Consider the following 23,476-nt stretch of genomic DNA (forward strand, 5'->3'; position numbering starts at 1 on the left):
GCCGCAGGGGACGCCTGCAGACGACGCCTACCGACGCGCAGGGGTACTGCTACGCAAAAGTTTCCGGATCCAGACTGACGCCTGGGGATATTCTAAGGTAAGGAATCTAATACTAACTACTGTTTCTTACAGATATATCGTTACCGAAGGTAAGTAACTTGTTCTTCAACGCCTTGTCTGGGGTAGGAAGTGCTCTATAAATGCAATTATAGTACCATACAATACTGTACTGGCAGGGCCAAGCCCTTCAGCAAATCTGACGAGCTCTTGGTAGCCTTTGCAAAACTCCACAAACAGTGGCATAACAAAACTTGAGCTCCTCCCCCTTGCAAAGTATTTGGAGGGGGGACTCCCCCCAACCCTCCGGACCCAGTAAGGAGCTCTGATCTGCTGTCCGTGCACAATGCCCGAGGGGGCCCCCTGGTGCTTGGGGACCCCCGCGCTGCGGAGCCTGCTTGCTTTAGTGTTACTCCACTGCCCACAAGGGCTATCCCATCATGGCATAGCTAGTTGGGTAGTCCAGTGTATCATCTTCTTTCACAAAGCTATAATAACCCCACTTCTTAACCCCTAAAAAGGCCCAACTTTGGCTTTTCTGTTTAATATCCCAATAGCTGACATATGCAAAGAAGCCACCTGGTTAACCTCAGTGTGGCTATCTTAGCCAATCAGCGGCTATGGTTGGCCAGATAGTATTAAGAACCTTGTTCTAGACATCTGCACCATCCATGACTAACCCACCAGTCTAGAGGTTTCTGCTTTACTGTCTATGTAGAGTATGTGTGTTTACAGCCAAGTGGTACAGACCGAAAATAGTATTTATTCTGTAAACATTTGTTCTTAGCGTTTAGTGCTGTAGACTCGTATTCACCCACCCTCTTCCCCAGTACCCAGTGTTTGCTACAGATCCTTTCTCTTACATGTTGGACACTACATGGTGGATTCACATGCTACATTATTTCACTCACCACTCCATACATGCTCTCAGTTACTGTGTGAAAAACAATCAAATATGAAGTCAGAGCTCATGCACATTATCCTCAAAGGGAGGAGTTCCACTGCATTCCATGACTCAAGAGTTCTTCGAAGAAAGACAACTTGCAAACGTCCGAGCCCAACACTAGATGAAAGAAGTATGCAGAGTATGTGATACTACAACACTATGTTACAAACACATACTAATACAGTTCGTAAAATGTTTGTGTATACATATATTCCGGAGGAACAGGAGGAACAGTGCGGTGAGTGGCACTTGCCCCCGTTAGAAAGTTGTGTTGCCACATGGCTATCCCGCACAGGTTCAACACTGTTTACTTGGCCCAGCAGCCCTGAAGGGACCGGAGGAAGAACTTTGTAACGCGGATGCACTTTGGGAGTCTTACCTTCATCACTGCAAAAGACATTGGAGCAGATTTTGACAATTCTTCCTGCCTCCCACACCACCGACCCAGCAGCATGAAGATGGTGCCTGCTGGGAGTTGGAGTTCTCTCATGCTCACGTGACCTCCAACAGGTGAGCCTATTTACAAGGGGAGGAGTCCAGTGTCAACCGCAGCACACAGCGAAGCAGTTATGGTGAAGCTATTCAGAGACTCTGGTTTGGAGCATAGGCACTGAGGAAGGCATCGTTATGCCGAAATGCATTTGCCGTTTCCAGCTGGTGTGTTCGTTTAATAAAGGGCTTCCAAAAGATTCCCCTCTGACCTCCGCGCTTTTCTTATCTGAGGGAAGTGGTTCTACATATATATATGTGTGTGTGTGTGTAATATACATATGTATATTTATATATTTATATGAATATAGTCAATGCACCGACTGCATTGACTAGCTATGCCTTCAAAATAACTTTAAAGCCTTTTCAATAGCTTATGTTGCCAATGCAGTGTCCTCATGTCCATTCTATATTTTCTTTCTTATTTTGTTAGGCTTTTACCTAATTTCGCCTTCAGAGTTTGAAAGATTCTCTCTCTCCACAAAGTGGTTAGTGGAGCCACGCAGTCTGGTAGAAATGCCAGAAGCCACCAGTAACCGTCGCACCCGGCGTCGATCTACCCCTGAAAGGAGTTCAACTGCATCCAGGTGAGTGTGCAGGAGACCAGCTGTTTTTTGATGGTGAAGCAAGTCCTTTAGTGATCCCTTTTCTGCCTACAGGAGGGTAACCAAGCTTATCTAGTTTGTAACTCAAATATCATTCAGTAGACATTACATTTGTGTTTAGTTCAGCTCGCGTAGGTTTCTAGGGAATGAATTTCTGAAAAATGTCATATCAAGCCAACATAAAAATGCATAAACATCTGGCGGCACCTGCCTGTCTCCCTTATTGGCAGAGCAGTTCTTTTCAAAATGATGGCCCTCCCACGTCTATTATACGCAATGCAGAACACCCCATATCAGATACCAGAAGTTTTCTTTCGGGCAGTCGAGTCCGAGCAGCGAACCCTGTTGTGTGTGTGTGTGTTGAGTGGGGGACATGGGGGACATGGGAGGGTCAGGGGTGGTAGCAGCCCCAGGATCACGCTTAAAAAGCTTCAGCAAGGGATATCGGGTTGACCAATTAGCAATGGGCAAAGGTAGTTACCTGGCTGAGCTTTACAGGACGAAGAAGAGCAACATGTCCCTCCCGATTCACACACAGACAGTGGTCATGGCATGGCGAAAGCCAACTAAAATGACTGGCTGGGAGGCTAAACTCCTGGAGCAGACACCACTGTGGGAGGGAGATTACCTGGGGGAAGTGCAGCGCCTGGAGGGCTTCAAAAGATTGAGCCTTATAGGCATCGACCTGCTGAAGGACGTCTGAAAGGGAGGGAAGATGATTGAATTTGGTAACCTACGGGTGGATTTTCAGATGGGGAGGGAGAGTATCATAGATATCGGCAATTACAACACGCACTACATTGCCATTTAAAGGAAGGGGATCTGTTACCGGAATACACACCACTCGAGGACAGACTTCTCCTGGATCCCATGATAGACAGAGCTATATCCCTCACATACAGGAAGCTAGTGAACAACTCCCCAGAGTGTATGGGTCCCTTGAGGGAGGCCTGGGAGTCTAATGTGGGTCTACTCGAGGATGATGACTGGGCTGAAGCCCTGCTGAGCCCCAGAGAAATAGCTATTAAGGCACGTTTTAGGCTAATCCAGCTCCGTATTTTGCATAGATCCTATGATACAAGAATAGTGCAGTACCGTATTGCAAATTGCGTGTCTGAGGAGTGTGTGAGGGTCTGTGGTGAAAAGGGGTCATTCTTCCGCATACTGTGGTCTTGGCCCAAAATTCAAATATACTGGAAGGGTGTGGCCCGGGTGATGACAACAGTGGTGGGTGCACAGGTCGTGGGCGAGGTGGCACATCCTAGGAGTGACGGGCAAGATTGTCGGGCCGAAATGGGCCAATACCTGGCTTGCCTTGGCGGGAGGAGTGCCTAAAAGAAACATTACCCGGGCATGGGGTGCAGGGGAGGCACAGTCACTGGAATTCGGGTGGATCAATGTACCAGAGCAGGGGCTGCCCACGCAAATGGGAAAAGATATGGGGAGCATGGGCAAAATATAGAAGTTAATGGATAGTGCCATGAGGAGCGACTCAACGATTTCTAGAGACTATGCAGTTAGTCGTTCCCTGGATCGTAATGGTTGTAACAGCGGGCTAATGGGCAATCTAATATGTGAAACTTAATGTATACACTAAACATGCCAATCCACCAAACATACACATTGGTTTATGTTTACTTGAAGCATATGTTTATTGGTTAATAAAAATAATTTTAAAAAAATGCATAAACATCACTTTATACAAAATTTCAGGTACAAGGAAATGGCCTCCATACACCCTTACAATTCATTTTTTATTAAAGCAAGTTAAATGATTAACTTCTTGCAAAGTTCCAAAATCTGTCTATAAAATGTGCCTTATTTTATTGTTTTTACATAACATGTTGATCTGAAAAAGACTTCTAGCCACAGGTTTCATTTTTTTGTTTGAATATATTTTATTGGTTTATGCATTCAGGTTTTAATATACAGATATGCACCGCCAAGAAAGATATGGAGTGATCACATACATTGCTTAAAATGGTACAGTAAGTTAGTACAATGGCAGCACTCATCAAAACAGTCTCTGCATATACCAGTTCCTGTGGCAGGAATGCTATGGCGACATTGATAGGTAATTCAACTGCAATGGACGTGATAACACTTAGTATGTAGAGCAATGCATCCTCAGTGTGGCAAAGTGTGGTGGGAGGTGGCATGTTCTGTGGCTCTTGTTTTGTATTTACATAATTCCTGATATACAGCGTGTGGTAGCACCAGACGTGGTGTGTAGTCAGGAGTACCGAATGTCGGATACATTCCGTCCACCAGTGCAACATATTCAGTGTTTTAGCAAATATGGCAATAGAATCTGCCATAGTAACTTCCAAACAAAAACCCCACAGGGGACAAAAGGTCAAACAGGACCAAACAGGGAAAGGAGAGAAGGTCTCAGGTACCACGAAGTGTTTACTGAGAGGGGCAGAAATAAAAAGGGGGAGGAATAAGTCGTGTCAATAGGATTGCGGTGTCGTGGGGCGGGTCAGTGTGCAGCTGTGTGAGCGAGTGCCCGGGCCTGAGACCAGTATGGTAAGAGTGTATTGTAAGCGTCGCTCGATGTGACAGGGGAGGCTGATCCATCACTAACCAGGAGGTGCCTTGGTGCCAGCTCCAGGGACTTGTGGGTGTTTGGTAGATGACACGGCCCAGCTATACAGCAGTATCACTTCTCACAGGTATGCTTCCCTTATAGTGTGTCACACCCCAAGTGAGCCCTCGATTCAAGCTTGCCTGTTGGAAGGAGCGCAGTGTATCATCCCAGAGTTGCGCAATTGGAAACTTCCTTAAACCCGCTGTTTCCTCTCGGTGTAGTGTGATGCTTTCAGCTCTTGCCCAATTAGTGAAGGAAGTGCACTAGTATTTGGTGAGTGGCGGTTCACCCTTCTTCCAATGTTTGGTGAGCATGCGTTTGGCAGTGATGAGCTCTAGGTCCCAGAATCTGGTCGGCACTTTATTTAATTTAGTTCTCTTATACAAGCCCAGGATGCAAGCCTCCCATGTATGGGGTAGACCTGCGCCGGCACTGTGCGTTAATAGGGTCGTCACCTCATTCCAATATGCAGCAAGAGTGGGGCAGTTCCAGAGCATATGCAAAATGTCCGCACCAACCAGAGTACATCGGGGGCAGCTGGCGGTGGCAATCGAGAAATACCTGTTAATCTTGTCTGGTGACAGATATGCCTGATGTAGGATATAAAGCTGTATGATTTTAAAACGGGAATTACGTGGGATGTTTACAGGGCTATCTAACACCATTGTCCATTCCTTGTCCGTCCATTCCCTACCTCGGGATGCCGCCCATTTATCACGCAATGGCTGTGTGGATCGTTGTGTGTGCATGAGAAGGGCTTGTGCTAGCCAGTGGATAATGAGAGCCATTACCCATGACATGTAGGTACTGTATGAGATGATGCATTGGCAGTTCTTCATGTATGTCACCCCAGGAGTCCGTATACGTGCGCAATATCGATGCGTGTATGAGAAATTGTCCGGCTGGTAGGCCCGTGCTCCTTCCTAGTTCACCAAAAGGCAGCAGGGTTCCATCTACATATAGATCTCCTATGGTTTCCACACCAGCCTCCATCCAGTTCTCCAGCATGGTCGGCGTTGCCACCCCACCCCGCCTGGGGGTGCCCATCAGGGGGAGCGCCGGGGCATAAGGCTTGACCTCTCGTGTCAGTTTCAGGCTACGCAGGAAGCACCTGCGAGCCACCGCCACGTAGTGGTAACGGGCGGGGCCCTTTGGTCAGGGGGTGAAACAATGCGCAGATTTGTGCGAGAGTCCATACAGTGGCGGTGTTGTTCAGATTCCTCCCACCCAGCCAGCACGACACCCATTGCAGCTGCGCTGCCAGATAATATAATTCTAAGTTGGGGACTGCCAATCCTCCAGCCGCAGTAGGCGCGTAGAGTTTTGTCAACGCAACCCGGGGTCTGCCAGTGTTCCAAATGAGGTTCCGGAGCATAGTGTCTAAGTCGCGGAATATCCGGGCAGGGACGTACAATGGAATATTGGCAAAGTGGTATAACAATCTTGGCAATACTATCATCTTGGATAGCGCTATCCGGCTAGGCACATTTAGTGGCAGCGTCCCCCAGAAGGCTATCTGTGCTCGCAACGAAGAGATCACACGCGTCCGGTTTCCCTCCAATATGTCAGACGGGTCTCTGTAGATGTGCATCCCGAGATATTTAAACGTAGTGGGATACCAGACGAGCCTCTCACCACTGATGCGGACATCACATTCCTGTGTGTCAGGGCTAAACGAATATACGCCGGACTTGGCCCAGTTGACCTTTAGTCCTGACATATCCTCAAAGGTCTGAAATATGTCCGACAAGAAGCGTGGCACGCAGGTGAGGTCACAGACGTATAGGAGCAGGTCATCAGCATAAAGCGAGACGACATGCAAGCCGTCTGCCGATGGGATCCCCCAGTCCTCTCCCCGCGCTCGCAATAATGCTGCGAGGGGTTCTATGGCCAAGGAGAAAAGGAGCTGCAACAGGGGGCAGCCCTGTCTAGTTCCCCTTCGCATGCCCACTGCATCCGAAAGCAGCTTACCCATTCGTACTCGTACAGTGAGCCTCTGGTACAGCAACCCAACCATGTCGACGTATGCGTCTCCCAGGTTGAATTTCTCCAGCACAGCCCTGAGGTAGGGCCACTCCACCGAGTCAAAGGCTTTCTCAAGGTCTAGTACCAGGCATCCCGATCTAGGCCAGTGAAGCGTGGCACTTTCCTGCACCCTGAAGAGGCGGCGGATGTTATAAGAGGTGCTTTGTGCGGGTACAAAGCCATTCTGGTCTTGGTGGACAAGGGTGGAGACTACGGTGGCCAGGCGCTGAGCTAAAACGGAAGTAAAAATGTTATAATCCGTATTTAACAGAGCAAGCGGTCTGTAAGAGCCCATGTTCATTTCGTCCCTGCCAGGATTCAGGAGTGAGACGAGATTGGCCTCATTTAGCGTGGGGGGAAGCGCAGAGTCGTCAACTGCAGCGTCGTCAACTGCAGCAACATATACTTTAAGCAACTCGGGAATCAGGATTTCTGAGCATGTTTTAAAAAATTCGGCAGGTAACCCATCCGGGCCGGGTGATTTGCCATTAGAGAGAGCAAAAATGGCAGCGCGCAGGTCCTCCGACGCGAGCGGCGCCTCCAGGTCTCCCTGTTGCGCAGCTGTGAGGAGCGGCAGCTGTATACCCGAGAGGTAGTCTATGATAGCTCTGTAGGAGCTCTCATTTGAGACCGGTACAAGGCCTGGTAATGTCGTACAAAAGCTTGGTGTATTTTACTTTGTGTGTATACTATCCCTTCCTCAGCGGTGTGGATGGCAGACACTGGTGCCGCACGATCCTCCTGTCTAACAAGCCAGGCCAGTAGTTTCCCGGGTTTATCACTAAGGTGGTGCGTACGCGCCGAGTGAGCCGTGTAGTTAAGGTGACAGAGCCGCTCCAGCAATCGCGTATGTTCTTCGCGAGCCATAAGTAGCGGTCCGTCGGCTCCTCACACCGCCTCCTGTTCTCGTTGGAGCAGGCTAGCCTCTACACGTTGCAAATCTCCTTCCAGTCGCTTCTGCATGTGTCCCTGCGTGCCCAGGCAGTGTCCCCTGATCACAACCTTGAAGGCGTCCCATTCGATCTGTGGGGAGGACGCTGTGCCAGAGTTGTCCGCAAAGTATTGCGCTACACAGGTTTGTAGGGAATCTCGGAAAGGGGCATCTAGTAGTAATGCGGGCTGTAGTCGCCAAGTAGGAATGGGCGGGTGTGGGCGCTCCCATGCTATATCTAGTGTATGTGGGTTGTGGGTTGTGGTCCGAGTGTGTGCGGCCCGTATATTGTGTGTCGGTAATGAGGGGTAGAAGTTCTGAAGACACCATGTATCTGTCCAGGCGCACATGTAGAGTGTGCGCTCCCGAGTAATAGGAGTACACCCTTGAAGTAGGGTTGCGAGTGCACCAGGCAAGATGTAGGTCCCACTGCGTCGCCCAGTGAATGAGCGCCTTCATAGCGCCGCTGGTCGGGGCACCGGGCCGGGGTGGGGCAGAACGATCTAGTGTTGTGTCTAGAATGCAATTGTAATCGCCCCCGAGTATCCAGGGGACGCCATTCCAGGGTGCCAGTTTCGCCGATAGTTGTGTGAAAAAAAACCCTGGTCTGTATTGGGGGGAGTACAGGGAAGTTAGAACCACAGGCTGCCCATCCAGCCGGCCATGCACAAGCACAAACCTACCGTCGGGGTCAATGCAGGAGTATGTTACTGCGAAGGGAGTGCCCGGTCTCACCCATAGCAGCACCCCAGGGGCATATGAGGAGTATTCTGTGGCGTATAATTGTCCACGCCATCGACGGCGTAATGTTAGCACTTACGCCCTGTTTAGGTGTGTCTCCTGTAAAAGTGCAATGTGGATCCGGTGGCGTTTGAGGTATGAGAATATTTGATATCGGCGTGATGGCGTGTGCATGCCCCTAATATTCCAGGTACAGATCGCTGTCATTGTAACAATTCAGGCAATCCCCCCTACCCCCCACCACATCAGCTTTCCCCAGACGCGCTGCACAGCCCCACCGCACAGCCCAACCGTCTGCACCTAAAGACATTACCATTGACACTAAGATCGTATCGTTGAAAACAATAAAATTACACAGTTCAAGTAACAGAATTGACCAAAAGGGGGCAAACCAACGGTGAATACCATAAGGGCAGTAGCCAAACATGCCACCGTCCAAACTCTCTAATGAGAGGAATAACCTTACAATTCTAGGGGGTGCCATGTGCTAGGCACAGGCTCAGCGCTGCGGCAATTTGGTCAGAGAAGGAGGACATCATCCTTCCCTAGGCCTTACGGCACAGGCATCGCGTAGCTAAAGTACATTGGGCCAGCTCGGCCTGGTCTGCCATGCAAAAGTCTCGATCCGGCCAGCCAGTGAGGAGCATATCTCGGCAGGCCACACATCACAGGCCACATGTGCGGCTAGTCACCAATGATCAGAGTGCGATGGGCAGAGGAGGTGCAGGGAGTCCCTCTCATTACAGCGCTGTATCTGTGTCCTAGCGGCAAGGGTACTACTCACTGTGTCTTGTCTCCGCCGCCTCACCGTAAGGCGAGTATGCCGCCCTAGATGTCGCCAAGCCCCAGTGGCGTGGCAGGGTCTGTCTAGGCCGCGGCCAGGTCAGCGACATTCAGGTGGGTCCCATCGGGACTCCGCAAGCGATTTCAGTTGAACAGGTCCGCTGTCTGTGGTGTGACATCCGGTGGGTCTGTAGAGAGCTGAGAATCCGATATCCCATAGATGGCTTCATCATCGCTTGGAAACGTCCGTGGGCTGGCGTCCTGCGCGGCGTGTGATGTCGGGGAGCTGCTAATCTCGGTGACTTTGCTGAGTGCATCTTGCTGCTCCAGGATAACCAGTTCTGCTGGTGGGGAGTGGCTCGCCACTCCCTCCGAGTGTTGAGTCAGAGGCGCTCTGTTCCTGCGGCGTCGCCGCGGTCCGCGCGCTCGCGGTCTCGCCGCGGAACCTTGCGGTTGTCTTGGCGCCGTGTCAGTGCCGCCATCAAGCCAGGCCTCAGCTTCTTCAGGGCTAGTGAAAAAGTAGGTTTTGTCTTGCGCCACCACCCGCAGCTTGGCAGGGAAAAGGAGGGAATATTTAAGACCCGCAGTGCGAAGCCGCCGCTTCACGTTGAGAAAGGAATGCCTTTGGCGCTGCACTTGAACTGTATAATCAGGGAAGAACATCACCGTGGCATTGTCTATGCGAACCTCTCCAAGCCTTCTGGCTTCTCCAGGACGGAATCACTGTCGCGATAATTTAATATCCGGAGGAGCAGTGGTCTCGGGTTGGAGCCTGTGGGAAGCGCTCTTGTCGGCACTCGGTGCGCTCTTTCCACCACAAAATAGGGCGATAGCATGCCCTCCAGCAGTATGGTTCTCAGCCAGTCCTCCACGTGTTGAATAGGATCGTTCCCCTCCCATTTTTCTGGTATTCCCACGAGCCTGATGTTGTTCCTCCGTGCCCGTCCTTCCGCGTCCTCAGCACGGTCTTCTAGAAATTCAACCCTGTTCAGGAGGTCTTTGACTTGTTTGTCTGTCTGATTGACTCGAGGCTCAAGGTCCGTTACCGTTCCCTCCAAGACTTTGGTGCGATCAGCCAACTTTTTGTGGTCTTCCCTCAGATGGGTGAGGTCAATCGCGACACTGTCAATTTTTGTTTCCAGGGAGGTTCTGGTCAACTGGAGCGACTCTTCCAGACGTTCCATGGCAGCGAGCATGCTGTCCAGCCTTGTTGTCACTTGGTCGGCGTCCATTAGCTTCGTTGTCTTATCAGTTTTCCCTTTCGGTAGAGTACCCCCAGTGCCAGTGCGAGTCTTCACTCCTCCAGACATGGGCAAAGCGACTAATCAACGAGCCAAGCAGTGTCCACAGGGGGGCGCAGCAGCATGGAACACCTAGGTCGTGGCCGTAAGAGGTGTAAAGTTTCTATTTGTTGAGGGTCGACAGGGTAGACAGTGTTCTCAGCGTGGTCTGCAGGGCGGTGCTGCGTGGGCAGGTGACAGCAGGCACTAAGGGCTATTGGGCCAGGCAGGTGCGTCTGGTATGTGGAAGCAGGCAGTGACGAGGTGGGGCTTCACGGCCTACGGAGGGAGCACACAGCCAAAGTAGTTATAGCGATGTGTGGTAACGCAGCTCACCACCGCGACCAACAAGTACCAGTTCTCGCCCTCCGCACGGTGTGGATGATAGCAGGTGGCAGCGTGAGGCCCACAGCAGGGCAAATTTCAGTAGAGCTACCTCAGGCGCAAGGTCTGCGGGGGAATGCGAGGGGGATCCGAGGGCGCGTGGTCACAGCATCGTGGTCCTATGGCAGGTCGCGGGAAGACAGGCATCCGCCTGTGGCGTTATTAGCGTCGCAATGCGCCTCCGTCAATGCAGGATCTCGTCTCCCTCACCAACTCGAGGGCCGCGCCCTCCCGGCAGCCGCACCCCCAGCAGCCCTGATCGTCTGCCGAAGTCCGGTGGAGCACTCTCCCCCAACCTCTCTCGGGTGGGCAGGTTGCAGGGGACTCTTGGGGAGCCCAACGTCAGTGGGGGCGAGAAAGCACTCCAGGTCTCCGAGATCCACGAGCGCCTGACTCGCTTCGATGTAATGGCTCCAGTAGGCCTCTGGCGTCACTTCATGCAGGCCGCGACGCCTGGTTCAGCCACCCGGCAAGATCGCCGGCCACTTCAGCTCCACCCCTGAGAGAAGAGGGTATGTGTGGAGTCCAGGGCAGTCAAATGAGTCCCCAGAGCGTCCGGTCGGGTGAGCAGGGTGGGGGATGGTGTTAAGTGCGCAGCCTGCAATGTATGGCGAAGTGCGTAGCACGGGGCCCTTCTCCGTGCTGGCAATGGTCAGGCGGCATCCAAGGGCAGGCCTCCAGGCATGGCGCCCCAGTCCCACGGAGGATGCAAGCGCACCCTCCCAAGGGGTCGCGGTGTCTCCAGCTGCGGCACCCAGCTGCTGGTCAAAGCACCCCAGCTCCGGGCCCCCGCCGGGGTATCAGGCAGCTTGGGATGTAAAAGCCACCTCCTCTCACTGGGTTTGGTCGCCAGCGAGTCCCCGGGAGCCTCCAAGCATACCTGTAGGTCTTGGTGTGGATACGCAGGAGGGATCCGGGTCTTGGCGTGGATAGGCAGGAGGGCTCCAGCTAGTCAGTTTATAGGCCGCATGTTCGGGCCCAGTGATCTGGCCGAGACCGCGGTCTCGCGTGAATGCGCCAGCCGGTTGGGCAGCACAGGATCCCGCAGGAGGTCTTTGGGAAGGGCCGGTGCGGCTGCGAGCAAGTTAGCAGCTCCAAAGTCGGCCAGCAGGCAGATGTCGTCGTCGCAGCGCTCCACTCACGTTTTTGGCCAGTTACAGGATAAATGTACGGAGAATCGGCCCAGGGAAGGGGAGCTCAGTGCGGAGATCTACCCGAGTGCGACTGCTACTATTGCGTGCTTAGCCACGCCTCCCTAGCCACAGGTTTCATACTTAGAATATTACCTGGCATGAAACTGGATCCGGACATTTTTTAGCAATTCCCGTAGATGACATTGTCTGTGCTGTAATTGATGTGCGCATGCCTACATAGGCGCCCGCACTGCGAACAGAACATTAACCATCCCTCCTAGAGCCCACTCCACTAGGAAGAAAGGAGCATCTATGGCTTTCCTTGAATATTCCTAGGGCTGTCATTTGTAAGTCCGCTACATGGTCCATATCACATACTTTTAGAAAACATTATTGTATAAATGTACTGGCCCACCAACAAGCCAACGTTGGACATGCAGTTCTACGCTCACTTTTTCAAATCACTGCAATTTCCACAGGCTAGCTACCGCATGATGGAAGGACTGCTTTACAGTTTATGCACAGCATGTGTATGTAGAGCCACCCATGCCTCGAACGGAAAATGTGACTGTAAGCATCTGTTTGTGGCGTGTAGTGCTGTACATTCACATGCGCCCACCCTCCTCCCCGGATGTCTGTGCCTTTTGCTGTCAGATTTATATATTTCAGTTTCCTCTTTTCTTTGCATGTACATTTCCCTATACAGCGCTTTGCTTCACATTCAATCCTCACCCGCCGTGCGGGAAAACAGTATACCAATGGAATTGATTACCATGCACATTACCAGCAAATGGAGGAGTCACAATACCTTGTGAATCGAAAGACTTTCTTTGAAGAAAACCAACTTGCACTCATCCAGGCCCAACACTAGATGGCAGTATTATGCACAGTATGTGAATCTACAGCAGTACATGCCATGAACAGATGCTTATAGGTTAAGTAACATTTTCCTTATTATTCCGCCAGCCTGGCACTGCCATCCGTGAACACTGCATGCTTATAGGGCCATTATTCCCATACTGTTTGGATACAGTTGCAGAAGTGCTACCTATGGTCCTAGATGAGGCCCAGCCATTCTGTCCTAAGCTATTCCTGATAGACAAGACTTAGCACGGTTCACAATACAATGAGGATTGGATACAACGACTCACTTGGCAGAGCTGTTGCTTCTCCTTTGACACTGAGATGGCACGCCTGGTTGAGGAATACTGGCGTTTCGGGGCATGTCGAAACCTCGCTTATGGACATGCGCTTACAAATTAACCCGTTGCTTCAATGACAAGGCAGATTTGGCCTTGGAACACTATAAAGACAGTAGAGCCACTGCTAGGTTGCTGGGGCTCTCTGTAGCCCCCGAGACCCACATTATGCCTTACGTCCTTTCCGTGGCCATGGTAGGGGTTATCAGCCGTGTCCTTTCCCACCTAGCCACCACGGCCAGCAGGCTCAGTCCTTTCATGACCATGGACACGGCTCTCACATGCCTTGCGGGGTCCAAAGCCGGGCATCCACCCAATCCAAGGCCCCCCACTAGCTCACCATGCTGCAGCCACACAGTCAAAGCCTCTTTAGTTTGCCCTCAATCCATCATGGGCATCCGGCTGGCAGCTGAATCCGTCCGCATCAGTAAAGAAACACAACATCAGACAAAAGGGTGCTTCAGATTGTCCCATGGGATTATGCCCTCCCATTCCAATAAATCTTGCCGCCACTCCCGCCATCCCCAGGACGGCTGACAGGGGACCATTTTGCGCTCCTGCAACAAAAAATACTGACCCTTCTGGCCAAAGGCACAATTGAGAGGGTACCAGCATCAGACGTGGGTTGTGGTTGCTATTCCTGCTTTTTTCTGGCACCAAAGAAGGATGGAAGCCTTCAACTACTGCTTGAAAATGAAAATATTCAAGATGCTGACCCTGGCTCTGGTCTTATTTACCCTTAAACCTGGAGACTCGATGGTAGTGATGCACGTGCAGGACGCTTTTTTTCACATTCATTTCCTGCTTGCTCACAGATGTTACCTGTTTCATGTGTTAGTTCACTGTGCTTCTGTTTGCCTTTACTAGTGCCCACTGGTGTTCACCAAGGCGATGGCGTGGTTGCAGCACATCTGCGGAGGTTAGGGGTTCCACTCTTCCCCTACCATAAAAAATGTTGGATGCGGGCTCACCCCAGGCAGTGATTTACCACTTCTAGACTACGGTAAACCTCCTGCATTTGTTGGAGTTCACTATCAATGTGCCGAAGTCCCACCTGGTTCTCTCTCACTCTCCCTTTCATCGTAAATGTTAATTCCAGGATATTCGTGCTATGATTCTGATGCATCAGCCTCTATCCTGGACTTCGGCGAGACTGACTCTGAGACTGCTTGGTCTCAACCCCTCCTGCATTATGTTGGTAAAACATCCCCGTTGGCACATGCAGGCTCTACAGACCCAGTGGGCACAGCATCAGAGGAATCTCTCCTTCTTAGTGCAGATTTCAGAGGGAACTGCAAAAGACCTGCAGTGGTGTATGAAGGACCGCAATTGGGTCAACTGCAGATCTGTCTCTCTCGCTCCCCCACAGAGCTCATCGTGGTGACAGATGTGTCACTTTTGGGTTTGGGGTGGTCTGGGAGAGGTGGAGATCAGAGACATCTGGTCTCCAGGGAAGTCTCCACTCCAATCCTTCCATTGGAACGGCGATCAATCCATCTGGCATTGGATGCCTGCCTTCCTTCAATCAAGGGAAGGCTAGTTCTGGTGTTCACAGACAACACCACCGCCATGTGGTACTGCAACATTCAGGGTGGGGTGGAGTCATGGGCACGATGTCAAGAGGCTCTACGTCTCTGGACTTGGCTGGAACTTCAGGACATATTACGGGTTTTTCCAAATCTGGCACGATCTCTGAATATCAGAACAGACTAACTCAGAAGTTGATGCCTAGCGGATCACGAATGGTGTCTTGATCCAGAGGTAGTGCTAGGCCTCTTCCGAGATTGGGGAGAACCATGGTTAGATCTGTTGGCCACTGCTGAGAACAGGCAATATCAGCACTTCTGCAAGTTGGCGTTTCCAAGGCGGCTCCCGCTTGGAGACACAGTTTGTCTTGAGTGGGGCTCCAGACTCCTATATGCGTATCCGCCGTGAGTAGTGAGACCTTTTCATGTCGAGCAGAACATCACCCTGCTTACCTTTTTCCCCTCCTCATCCTTCTTAAAAACAGGGAAGACTCCATTGCCTGAATCCAAAAATAGTGTTATTGTTCATAATTGATTGTATCAACTATTTTGGAGTGGAGGATCAACTCTTTGTTGTATTTGCAATGGCAAAGAAAGAGAAGGCAATTCAAAAGAGAACCATCTTCCAATGAATCATTCACTGTATTAAAATTTGCAACTCAATGGCCAAGGAACAGCCCCCTGAGGGCTTAAGCGCTCACTCCACCAGAGCAACAGCTGCAACCACTGTTACCTAGAGGAGTCCCAGTTTTAGACGTCTTTCAACCAGCTATGTGGGCAGCACTGCACATATTTACAAACACTAGTGTCTCAACAATCGGGTCCTGCGAGATGGGCACTTTGCCCTTTCAGTCCACCAGGACTTCTTGGTCTGAGGCAATCCACAGAACCACCTCCGGGAAGATTTATTGCTTTTCTATCTATTTAGGGTAAGGAATCTGTAGCTAGAAGTCTTTATCAGATGAACAACTAACGCTTTATCTATTAGAGACTCTCTCTAGCCGCAGATTCCTTACCAACCTTCTCATCCTTCTCATTCTGCAGACTGTCTCCTCTATCTTAAGAGATCCTATTGGACCTCACTTTTGGCACAGCAGTCACTCTGCTTCAGCTTGGCTCTGTACTTCTAGTGCCGAAAAATAGTCAAGAACAGAGGTCAGCATGGGGGACGTGGCTTAGCCAACTGCAAGATGGCCGCACTTTAAGTAGGCTCTGCCGGCCAAGCATAATATCCGTCCGATATCCTGCAGACTCCCTCCTCGTACTCACCTGGTGCCACGCCATCCTGATCCGCCTTGTCCTGGGGCACCGCCTGCTTCGACTCCGGGCCTTCCATGCCACTGCTGAGCCGGGATCCGCCGCCGGGCCTAAGCCCCAAGGCCGGGCCAATCTGTTGGCGCAGCCCGGACCTCCTGATCTTCCTGCACTGCGGCTTCCTGCGCCTGTGTCCCCGGCCTGAGGACTGCCATCGCCTACTGTCCGCCGGAGCTGGTGAGGGCTGCCTCTTTGGGGATAGCTCGTGGCGGGATTGGGGGTGCCCGCACCGTCCGGCCCAGGCCTTCTCTTTGCGCGGGCGCCATTTTCCTATTATTGGCACCCACTACGGCGGCCGACCTCCACTGGACCTGACGACGTGGGCGGTGCGCTCCCTGCTGCCTGCTCCTCTCCTCCAGTGTGGCCCCAAGGCTCCCCAAGGCGCACTGCTGAAAATGGCGGGGTGTCTCTGCCCTCCCTGAGACCTGGCCTCACAGCTGCCTTCCCGCTACCTCCGCACTGCGGTGGGCCCTTCACGGCCGCTCTCCAGTCTGGTGCCCAGCACTCAGCCTCCTCATTACAGCAACACCTGCTCTCCCTGCCTGCACCTGAGGGCCGCGCCTGGCATCTGCCGCAGCCCTCCTGCTGACTCCGATGTTGGTTGGGGGCCATCCTGGTGGGCTTCCCGGCCCTCGGCCGATTGTGAGTGACTTTGGCAGCCATCTGTGACCCACTTCTCTCCTCCAGTGTTAGCTCTTCTAAGGGCCCATCTCTTGCTCTCCTCCCGCCGCCCTGGGTGATTACTGTTGCTGCGGAGGTTCCGTGGCGGGGTTGGGTTCGTGCGTGCCATACCGCAGGGCCGGTTATCCAGTATTATGGGTGTCTTTCATAGATTCACATGCCTGAATCATTCCCCGTCGTCGAGATGGGAGTCCCCGGTACATAGAAAAGTAATGTCCTATAGACATACATAGAGAAAAGTAGGCCTAAGGGCCTTGCCTTAGTAGCCTATCTATGTCCTTTTGTAAAAAGGACCAAACTCCTGAAGGTAGCTAATCAGCTACCACCTCCCTCTAGAACCTTCCTGCCAGGAGCCTCAGTCTCTCAGATTTTCTACCGCACGTTGTGCTAGGGAGTCTCCACCTGAGCTCTCCTCGGGTTTCTTGGATTTATCTCTGTTTTTCATAAAACTTGGATAATTTTCTTTACCATACAATGGCTGATCAGCAGAAGAAAGGCCTGTTCAGAGCCTGTACTTCTTGTGGTAAGAAGAGACTGCACGTCGAAGACAAGCATGAAACTTGCCTCTCCTGTCTTTACCCTGATCATTCTGCCAAAGAATGTAGGATTTGTAGAACATTCTCTACCAAGACTTTTAAAGACAGAGAAGGGAGACTGCTCCTCTGGTTGAACAGACTTAAAACCAGAGAGGATTATGTACTGTACTCTGAGGGCAGTGACATGGCTTCAGTTTCTTCCAAACTGTCCTTGAAGAGGCCAAGGGATTATTCCCCTAGCCCTACAGACGTCCCTCATAAAAAGACTACTACAAAGTCTTCTGAGGTAAGATCTGACACGTCTGCGAAGGATACTACCACCTTCAGAAAGCCAATGCAGTCATCGTCGACGAGCTCGTCGACGTTTTCTTCAAGAAAAACCACCTATGTCTCCACGACGACGGTCTCAACGACAATGGCGTCGTCAGCCTCTTCATCGACGACGACGACCACTCAATCGTCGACGATGGGTAAGCCACTGTCATCGATTGTACTAATAAAAAAGCAGTCGTCGTACATTAAGGCTCCGTCGACGTCATCGTCGACGACGACGAGACAAAAAACGGCGACGCCTACACCGTCGACGAAGGCACCATCGACATCTGGCACGCCGTCGACGAAGGCATCGACGACGGTAAGAGCATCGCCGACGCCAAAATCACCGTCGACGATTACGCCGTCGACGACGAAGGCACCGTCGACGATGAAGACACCGTCGACGACGAAGGGACCGTCGACTGCCGCACTGTCGACGACGAAGACACTGTCGGCGGGACCGTCGACTACCACAGTGTCGCCGACTACCACACCGTCGACGAGGGACCCGTCGACGACCTCCTCGTCGACAATTGACAAACAGTCGACGTCAGTACCGTCTACGACACCAATGACGATGTCGACGACGACAACATCGTCGACGCCATGGAAAAAATCTGAGTTAATTCCATCAAAAAAGATTACCAAACTGCCTATTACGCCAGATTTGACATCACCAAGTAGGGTTAAAAAATTACCCCCATCTTGTCTATTACAAGATGATGAATCAGAGGACGACCAATTTGATCAGGCTACTAGTCCATCAGACCTCATTGTAAAATGCCAAAGCACAGATGACGATGGCGATGAGGTCATTTTCACTGAAGAAACTGTTCAAGCTCAAGTTCAAACTCGCGTTACTCCAATGATCTGCCTTCCGGCAACTATAGTCACTGATCTACAATTCTTGATCGAGGACTACAAAAAACGATTCCCTGAATCACCAGCGGCCTCTTCCACGGAGAAATCTCCAGCATCATCCAGACCGCACCCATCTCCAAAGTCAAGACCACCACCTTTGGACATTCCTCAAGAGAGGGAGACAGTTCATCATATTCAATCTTCTGATGAGGAAGCTGATGAACCAGAAGATGGAGAGGTTCGAGACGACCTGTCCCATAACAGAGACGATGAAGATTATGTCGCTCAGTCTCCAGCCACACCTGAACCCAATTCTTCAGACTCTCCACCAGTGGATATCGGCGGATTCCACAACTTGATAGAGAGAGCTGCCACTAGATTCCACATGACTGTAGAATCACAGGAAACAGATTGTTTCTTATATGACTTTAAGGATCCTATAAAAAAGACGGCTAGATCAATTCCCATAATAGATCACATCTGGGAACAAGGTCAGCAACTCATGCAAACACCCGCATCTGTTTCAATAATAGTACCTAGACTGGATAAAAAGTATAAGGCACCAACAACAGCACCTACATGCCTTAACGCACATCCCAAGCCGGATTCGGTAGTCACCCAAGCCGCACAAAAGAATTCAAGAAATTCGTCCTCGCCTCTGTCAGCACCACCAGACAAGGAGAGCAGGAAATTGGATAGCATCGGCAAACGTTTTTCTACAACGTCAGCTATGACTGTCAAGGTGGCCAACGCCATTGCGTTTCTCGACAGATACAATAGACAATTATGGGAAGACATTGCTCCGTATCTAGCGGATGTGCCCGAAGACTTGAAGGATGAAGTTCAATCACTCCTTAAAGAAGGACAAATGTCAGCATCGGAGATCATCGATTCTGCTGTAGATGTCGCCATGACAGGCTTCAGACAGCTGGCAGGCGCAGCAGTTTTGCGCAGACAAGGATGGCTCAAAGCCACGTCCTTCCGACAAGAGGTCCAAACCAAAGTCTTGGACATGCCCTATGACGGACAACACCTATTTGGGGATAAAATAGATGAGGCCTTGCAGACGATCAAAAAAGACAGACACTGCAAGAGCTCTGGGCACCTTACAATTTAAGAACCAGTCCTTTCGAGGGCACAGAGGAAGAGGTCAACCCTCGTACAGGGGATCATATCAAGGAAAATCCTCTTATTCTTACAACCATAATCGCTCACAATATCAGCAGCGACAACAGCAACAAGGTCGTCAGACCTCCTACGGGAGATCGAATTTCAGGGGAAAATCCCAAAGAAAACCAGCCGGCGGAAGACAATGACCATTTCCAACAGCCAGTCCCCCCACCGTCTTGTTCATTCCAAATTGGAGGAAAATTGACACACTTCCTCCACAATTGGAGATTGATAACGACAGATCGGTGGGTACTCCAATTAATCCAGCACGGTCACTCATTGGAATTCAATTCAATCCCACCGATGACTCCTCCTCGCAAAATTCAACACAGACATCTTCGTTTACTCCTGCAAGAAATCTCTTCAATGTTGAAGAAAGGAGCAATAGAGCGAGTTCCATCAGCTCAAAAAGGGAAGGGATTTTATTCCCGCTTCTTTTTAGTTCAACAGAAAAGGAAGAAATGGAGGCCCATTCTAGATCTCAGGGCACTCAATACATTCTTGAAGAGCCAATCGTTTCGAATGGTGACTATCCAGGAAATCCTAGGATCCCCAGAGGAAGGAGACTTTATGACGTCTCTGGACCTGCAAGACGTATATTATCATATCCCGATACACAAACGCCACTAGAAATTCCTACGATTCGAGGTAGCAGGTCTACACTACCAATTCTGTGTCCTCCCATTCGGCCTCAAATCAGCGCCACGCATTTTCACAAAGTGCCTGGCTCCAGTGGCAGCTTTCTTGAGACAACAAAATCACCAGGTCTTCCCCTACCTGGACGACTGGCTGGTGAAGGCACCGTCTATGACAGACGCGCGAATATCTTCCAACGCCTGTTTCACTATTTTCCAACGCCTAGGTCTCACTCTCAACTACGAGAAATCAACCTTACAGCCCACCAAAGTTATAACATTCCTGGGGGCGACTCTGAATACAACCTCTTCCAAAGCCTTCCCATCTCAAGAAAGGAAACACAAACTGATCGCTCTTGCTACCGCAGTATCTTCAAAACATACCATCAAAGTCCGTACTTTCAAGTCCCTTCTAGGGATGATGTCTTCTTGCATACTGCTCATCTCTCACTGTCGGCTCAGAATGCGCCCCCTCCAGGAGGCCTTGACCAAGCAGTGGACCCAATGTACAGGTTCTTTCGAGGATCACATCGTCATTACTCGACAAATAACCAAGGCTTTACTTTGGTGGACAGCAGACAAGAACTTATCGAAAGGCCTGACGATCTTGATACCACCAACTCCACATGTCATAACGACAGACGCTTCTCTAGAAGGGTGGGGTGCAGTCCTTCAAGAATTGAAAATCAGTGGCAAGTGGACAGAACAAGAGAGGACTCTACATATCAACCTCCTAGAACTGAGAGCAGTTCTACACTCTCTACAAGCATTCCTCCCTCGCATCAAGAACTCAGCAGTGCTTGTGAGAACGGACAACACAACCACAATGCACTACTTGAACAAGCAGGGAGGGACACGTTCGCTGACACTGTCTCGCGAATCGCAAACAATTTGGAACTGGCTTGTACACAACAACATCAAATTAACGGCAGAGTATGTCCCAGGAAAAGACAACGTCATAGCGGACGCTCTAAGCAAACAACGGTCACTCTCCCACGAATGGGAACTGGACCAAAGTGTTCTAAACGAAGTCTTCTGGAAATGGGGGAAACCACAAATATACCTCTTTGCCACCAGGGAGAACGCCAAATGCCACAGCTTCGCAAGCTGGCATCCCCAACCGAGGTCACTAGGAAATGCATTTTCCATCGCATGGTGCAACGTGTTTGCGTACGCATTTCCGCCATTTCCCCTGATACCCAGAGTCATTCGGAAAATGAAAATGGAACACTGCACCTTGATTCTCATCGCCCCATACTGGCCGAGACAGCATTGGTTCACGGACCTCCGTCGCCTCTCAGTCCAACCAGCAATCCATCTGCATCAACATCCCTCTCTACTCTCGATGTCCAAAAGGCCAGGTACTCCACCCGAATCTGAAATCTCTCGGATTATCGGCATGGCTCCTGAGTACCGAGAGTTCTGCCACCTAAACATCCCGCAGGAGTGCAAGGAAGACCTGGCTAAGGCAATAGCAGTTAGCACAAACAAAACGTATTCCTTGAAATGGAAACGCTTTTGTGTTTGGTGCAGAGACAACAATCTCCATCCTTTCAAGATCACTCCAGAGCAGTTACTGCCATATTTACTACATCTGGCGCAATCGGGACTTGCTCATGCCTCTATTCGAGTTAATCTGGCAGCAATCTCCCACTTTACACGAACTTCAAAAGGTCCTTCCCTATGGTCAAACAGATTAATAAAACAATTCCTTAAAGGACTCTATAGATCATTTCCAAGACCAAGAAGAGTTCCACCAACATGGCACCTTAATGTAGTACTTAATCATTTGATGAAACACCCATTTGATCCCATCCATAGGGCTGATATCAAATACATTTCATGGAAAACAGCACTCCTCTTGGCTTTAACCTCAGCGAGAAGGGTCAGTGAGTTACTAGCCCTTTCCATACAAGATCCTTTCATTTAGTTCAGAGAAGACAGAGTGATTTTAAGAACTAATCCTCGCTTCATTCCTAAAGTCCCCTCGGACTTCCATTTAAATGAACCACTTGTACTTCGCTCATTCTTCCCAAATCCCAGTACTGCAGCTGAAAGATCCCTTCACTCTTTGGACCTAAAAAGATGTCTTAAATTTTATCTAGACAGGACAAAACATTTCAGAAAAACAAATCAACTTTTCATAGCTTTCAGCAGACCCAGAAAAGGCATGCCACTTTCCAAGCAAAGCATTTCACGATGGATATCATCTGCAATTGCTTTTTGCCATGACAAAGCCGGACGTCCATTACACTCCAAAGTCAGGGCACATTCCACAAGAGCTGTGTCCACATTGGCGGCACTATTCTCTGGAGTGCCGATTCTGGACATTTGGAGAGCAGCGACCTGGAAATCGCCACATACTTTTACCAGGCACTACTGCCTGGATACGGAACTGATGCAGGATGCAGCTGTGGGCCAGGCTGTACTTCGCCATCTATTCCAGTACGATGAGCCTTCCTCCTTCCCACCGTCCTGTACTGGTATACACATTTATTTACTTTATTCTTGTACTTGTTGATGGTTACTAGTCGCATGATATGTATTATCTCAGACTGCTTGTACTATTCCATCACAAATGTGCATAATGTATTGCTTGCTACTCTGATTCAGGCATGTGAATCTATGAAAGACACCCATAATACTGGATAAGAAATGTGTTACTTACCTGTAACTGCAGTTATCCAGTATTGATGTCTTTCATAGATTCACATGCAACCCTCCCGCCTCCCCAGGAAGGTCTCATCTCTCCCTCTATCACATATGTTACGTCTACCTAGCTTGGTGCGTATGAAAATCTGAGAGACTGAGGCTCCTGGCAGGAAGGTTCTAGAGGGAGGTGGTAGCTGATTGGCTACCTTCAGGAGTTTGGTCCTTTTTACAAAAGGACATAGATAGGCTACTAAGGCAAGGCCCTTAGGCCTACTTTTCTCTATGTATGTCTGTAGGACATTACTTTTCTATGTACCGGGGACTCCCATCTCGACGACGGGGAATGATTCAGGCATGTGAATGAAAGACACCAATAATGGATAACTCCAGTTACAGGTAAGTAACGCATTTCTTATCCATCACGGTCACTGGTCTGTCTCACTTGTGCCCGCACTCGCTGGCCCCGCTGCTCTAGGCCGCGCCCCCATGCTTCCCCGCTGCTACTAACCCCGCGACTGCACCACCTCTGCGGCGATTACATCTGCTGAGACCACTATTCACCGGACTGTACCTGCCTTTACGAACTCTCTGCACCTCCTCAACAGCCCTGTGACGCTACCCTG

The 23,476-nt window shown here is 50.5% G+C and overlaps 1 protein-coding gene across 3 annotated transcripts in view; it reads left to right on the forward strand.

Moving 5' to 3' along the window:
* Nucleotides 1–23,476, forward strand: part of LLGL2 (LLGL scribble cell polarity complex component 2) — an 876,878-nt gene that overhangs the window by 770,854 nt on the left and 82,548 nt on the right. For all 3 annotated transcript variants that reach the window (XM_078654529.1, XM_078654530.1, XM_078654531.1), the window contains one exon: nucleotides 1,926–2,079. In XM_078654529.1, the coding sequence (XP_078510655.1) occupies nucleotides 1,926–2,079 (154 nt within the window). The remainder of the gene's footprint in view (nucleotides 1–1,925; nucleotides 2,080–23,476) is intronic.

This window comes from Lissotriton helveticus, chromosome 7, assembly GCF_964261635.1.
Source record: "Lissotriton helveticus chromosome 7, aLisHel1.1, whole genome shotgun sequence".
In the NCBI taxonomy this organism is placed as follows: Eukaryota; Metazoa; Chordata; class Amphibia; order Caudata; family Salamandridae; genus Lissotriton; species Lissotriton helveticus.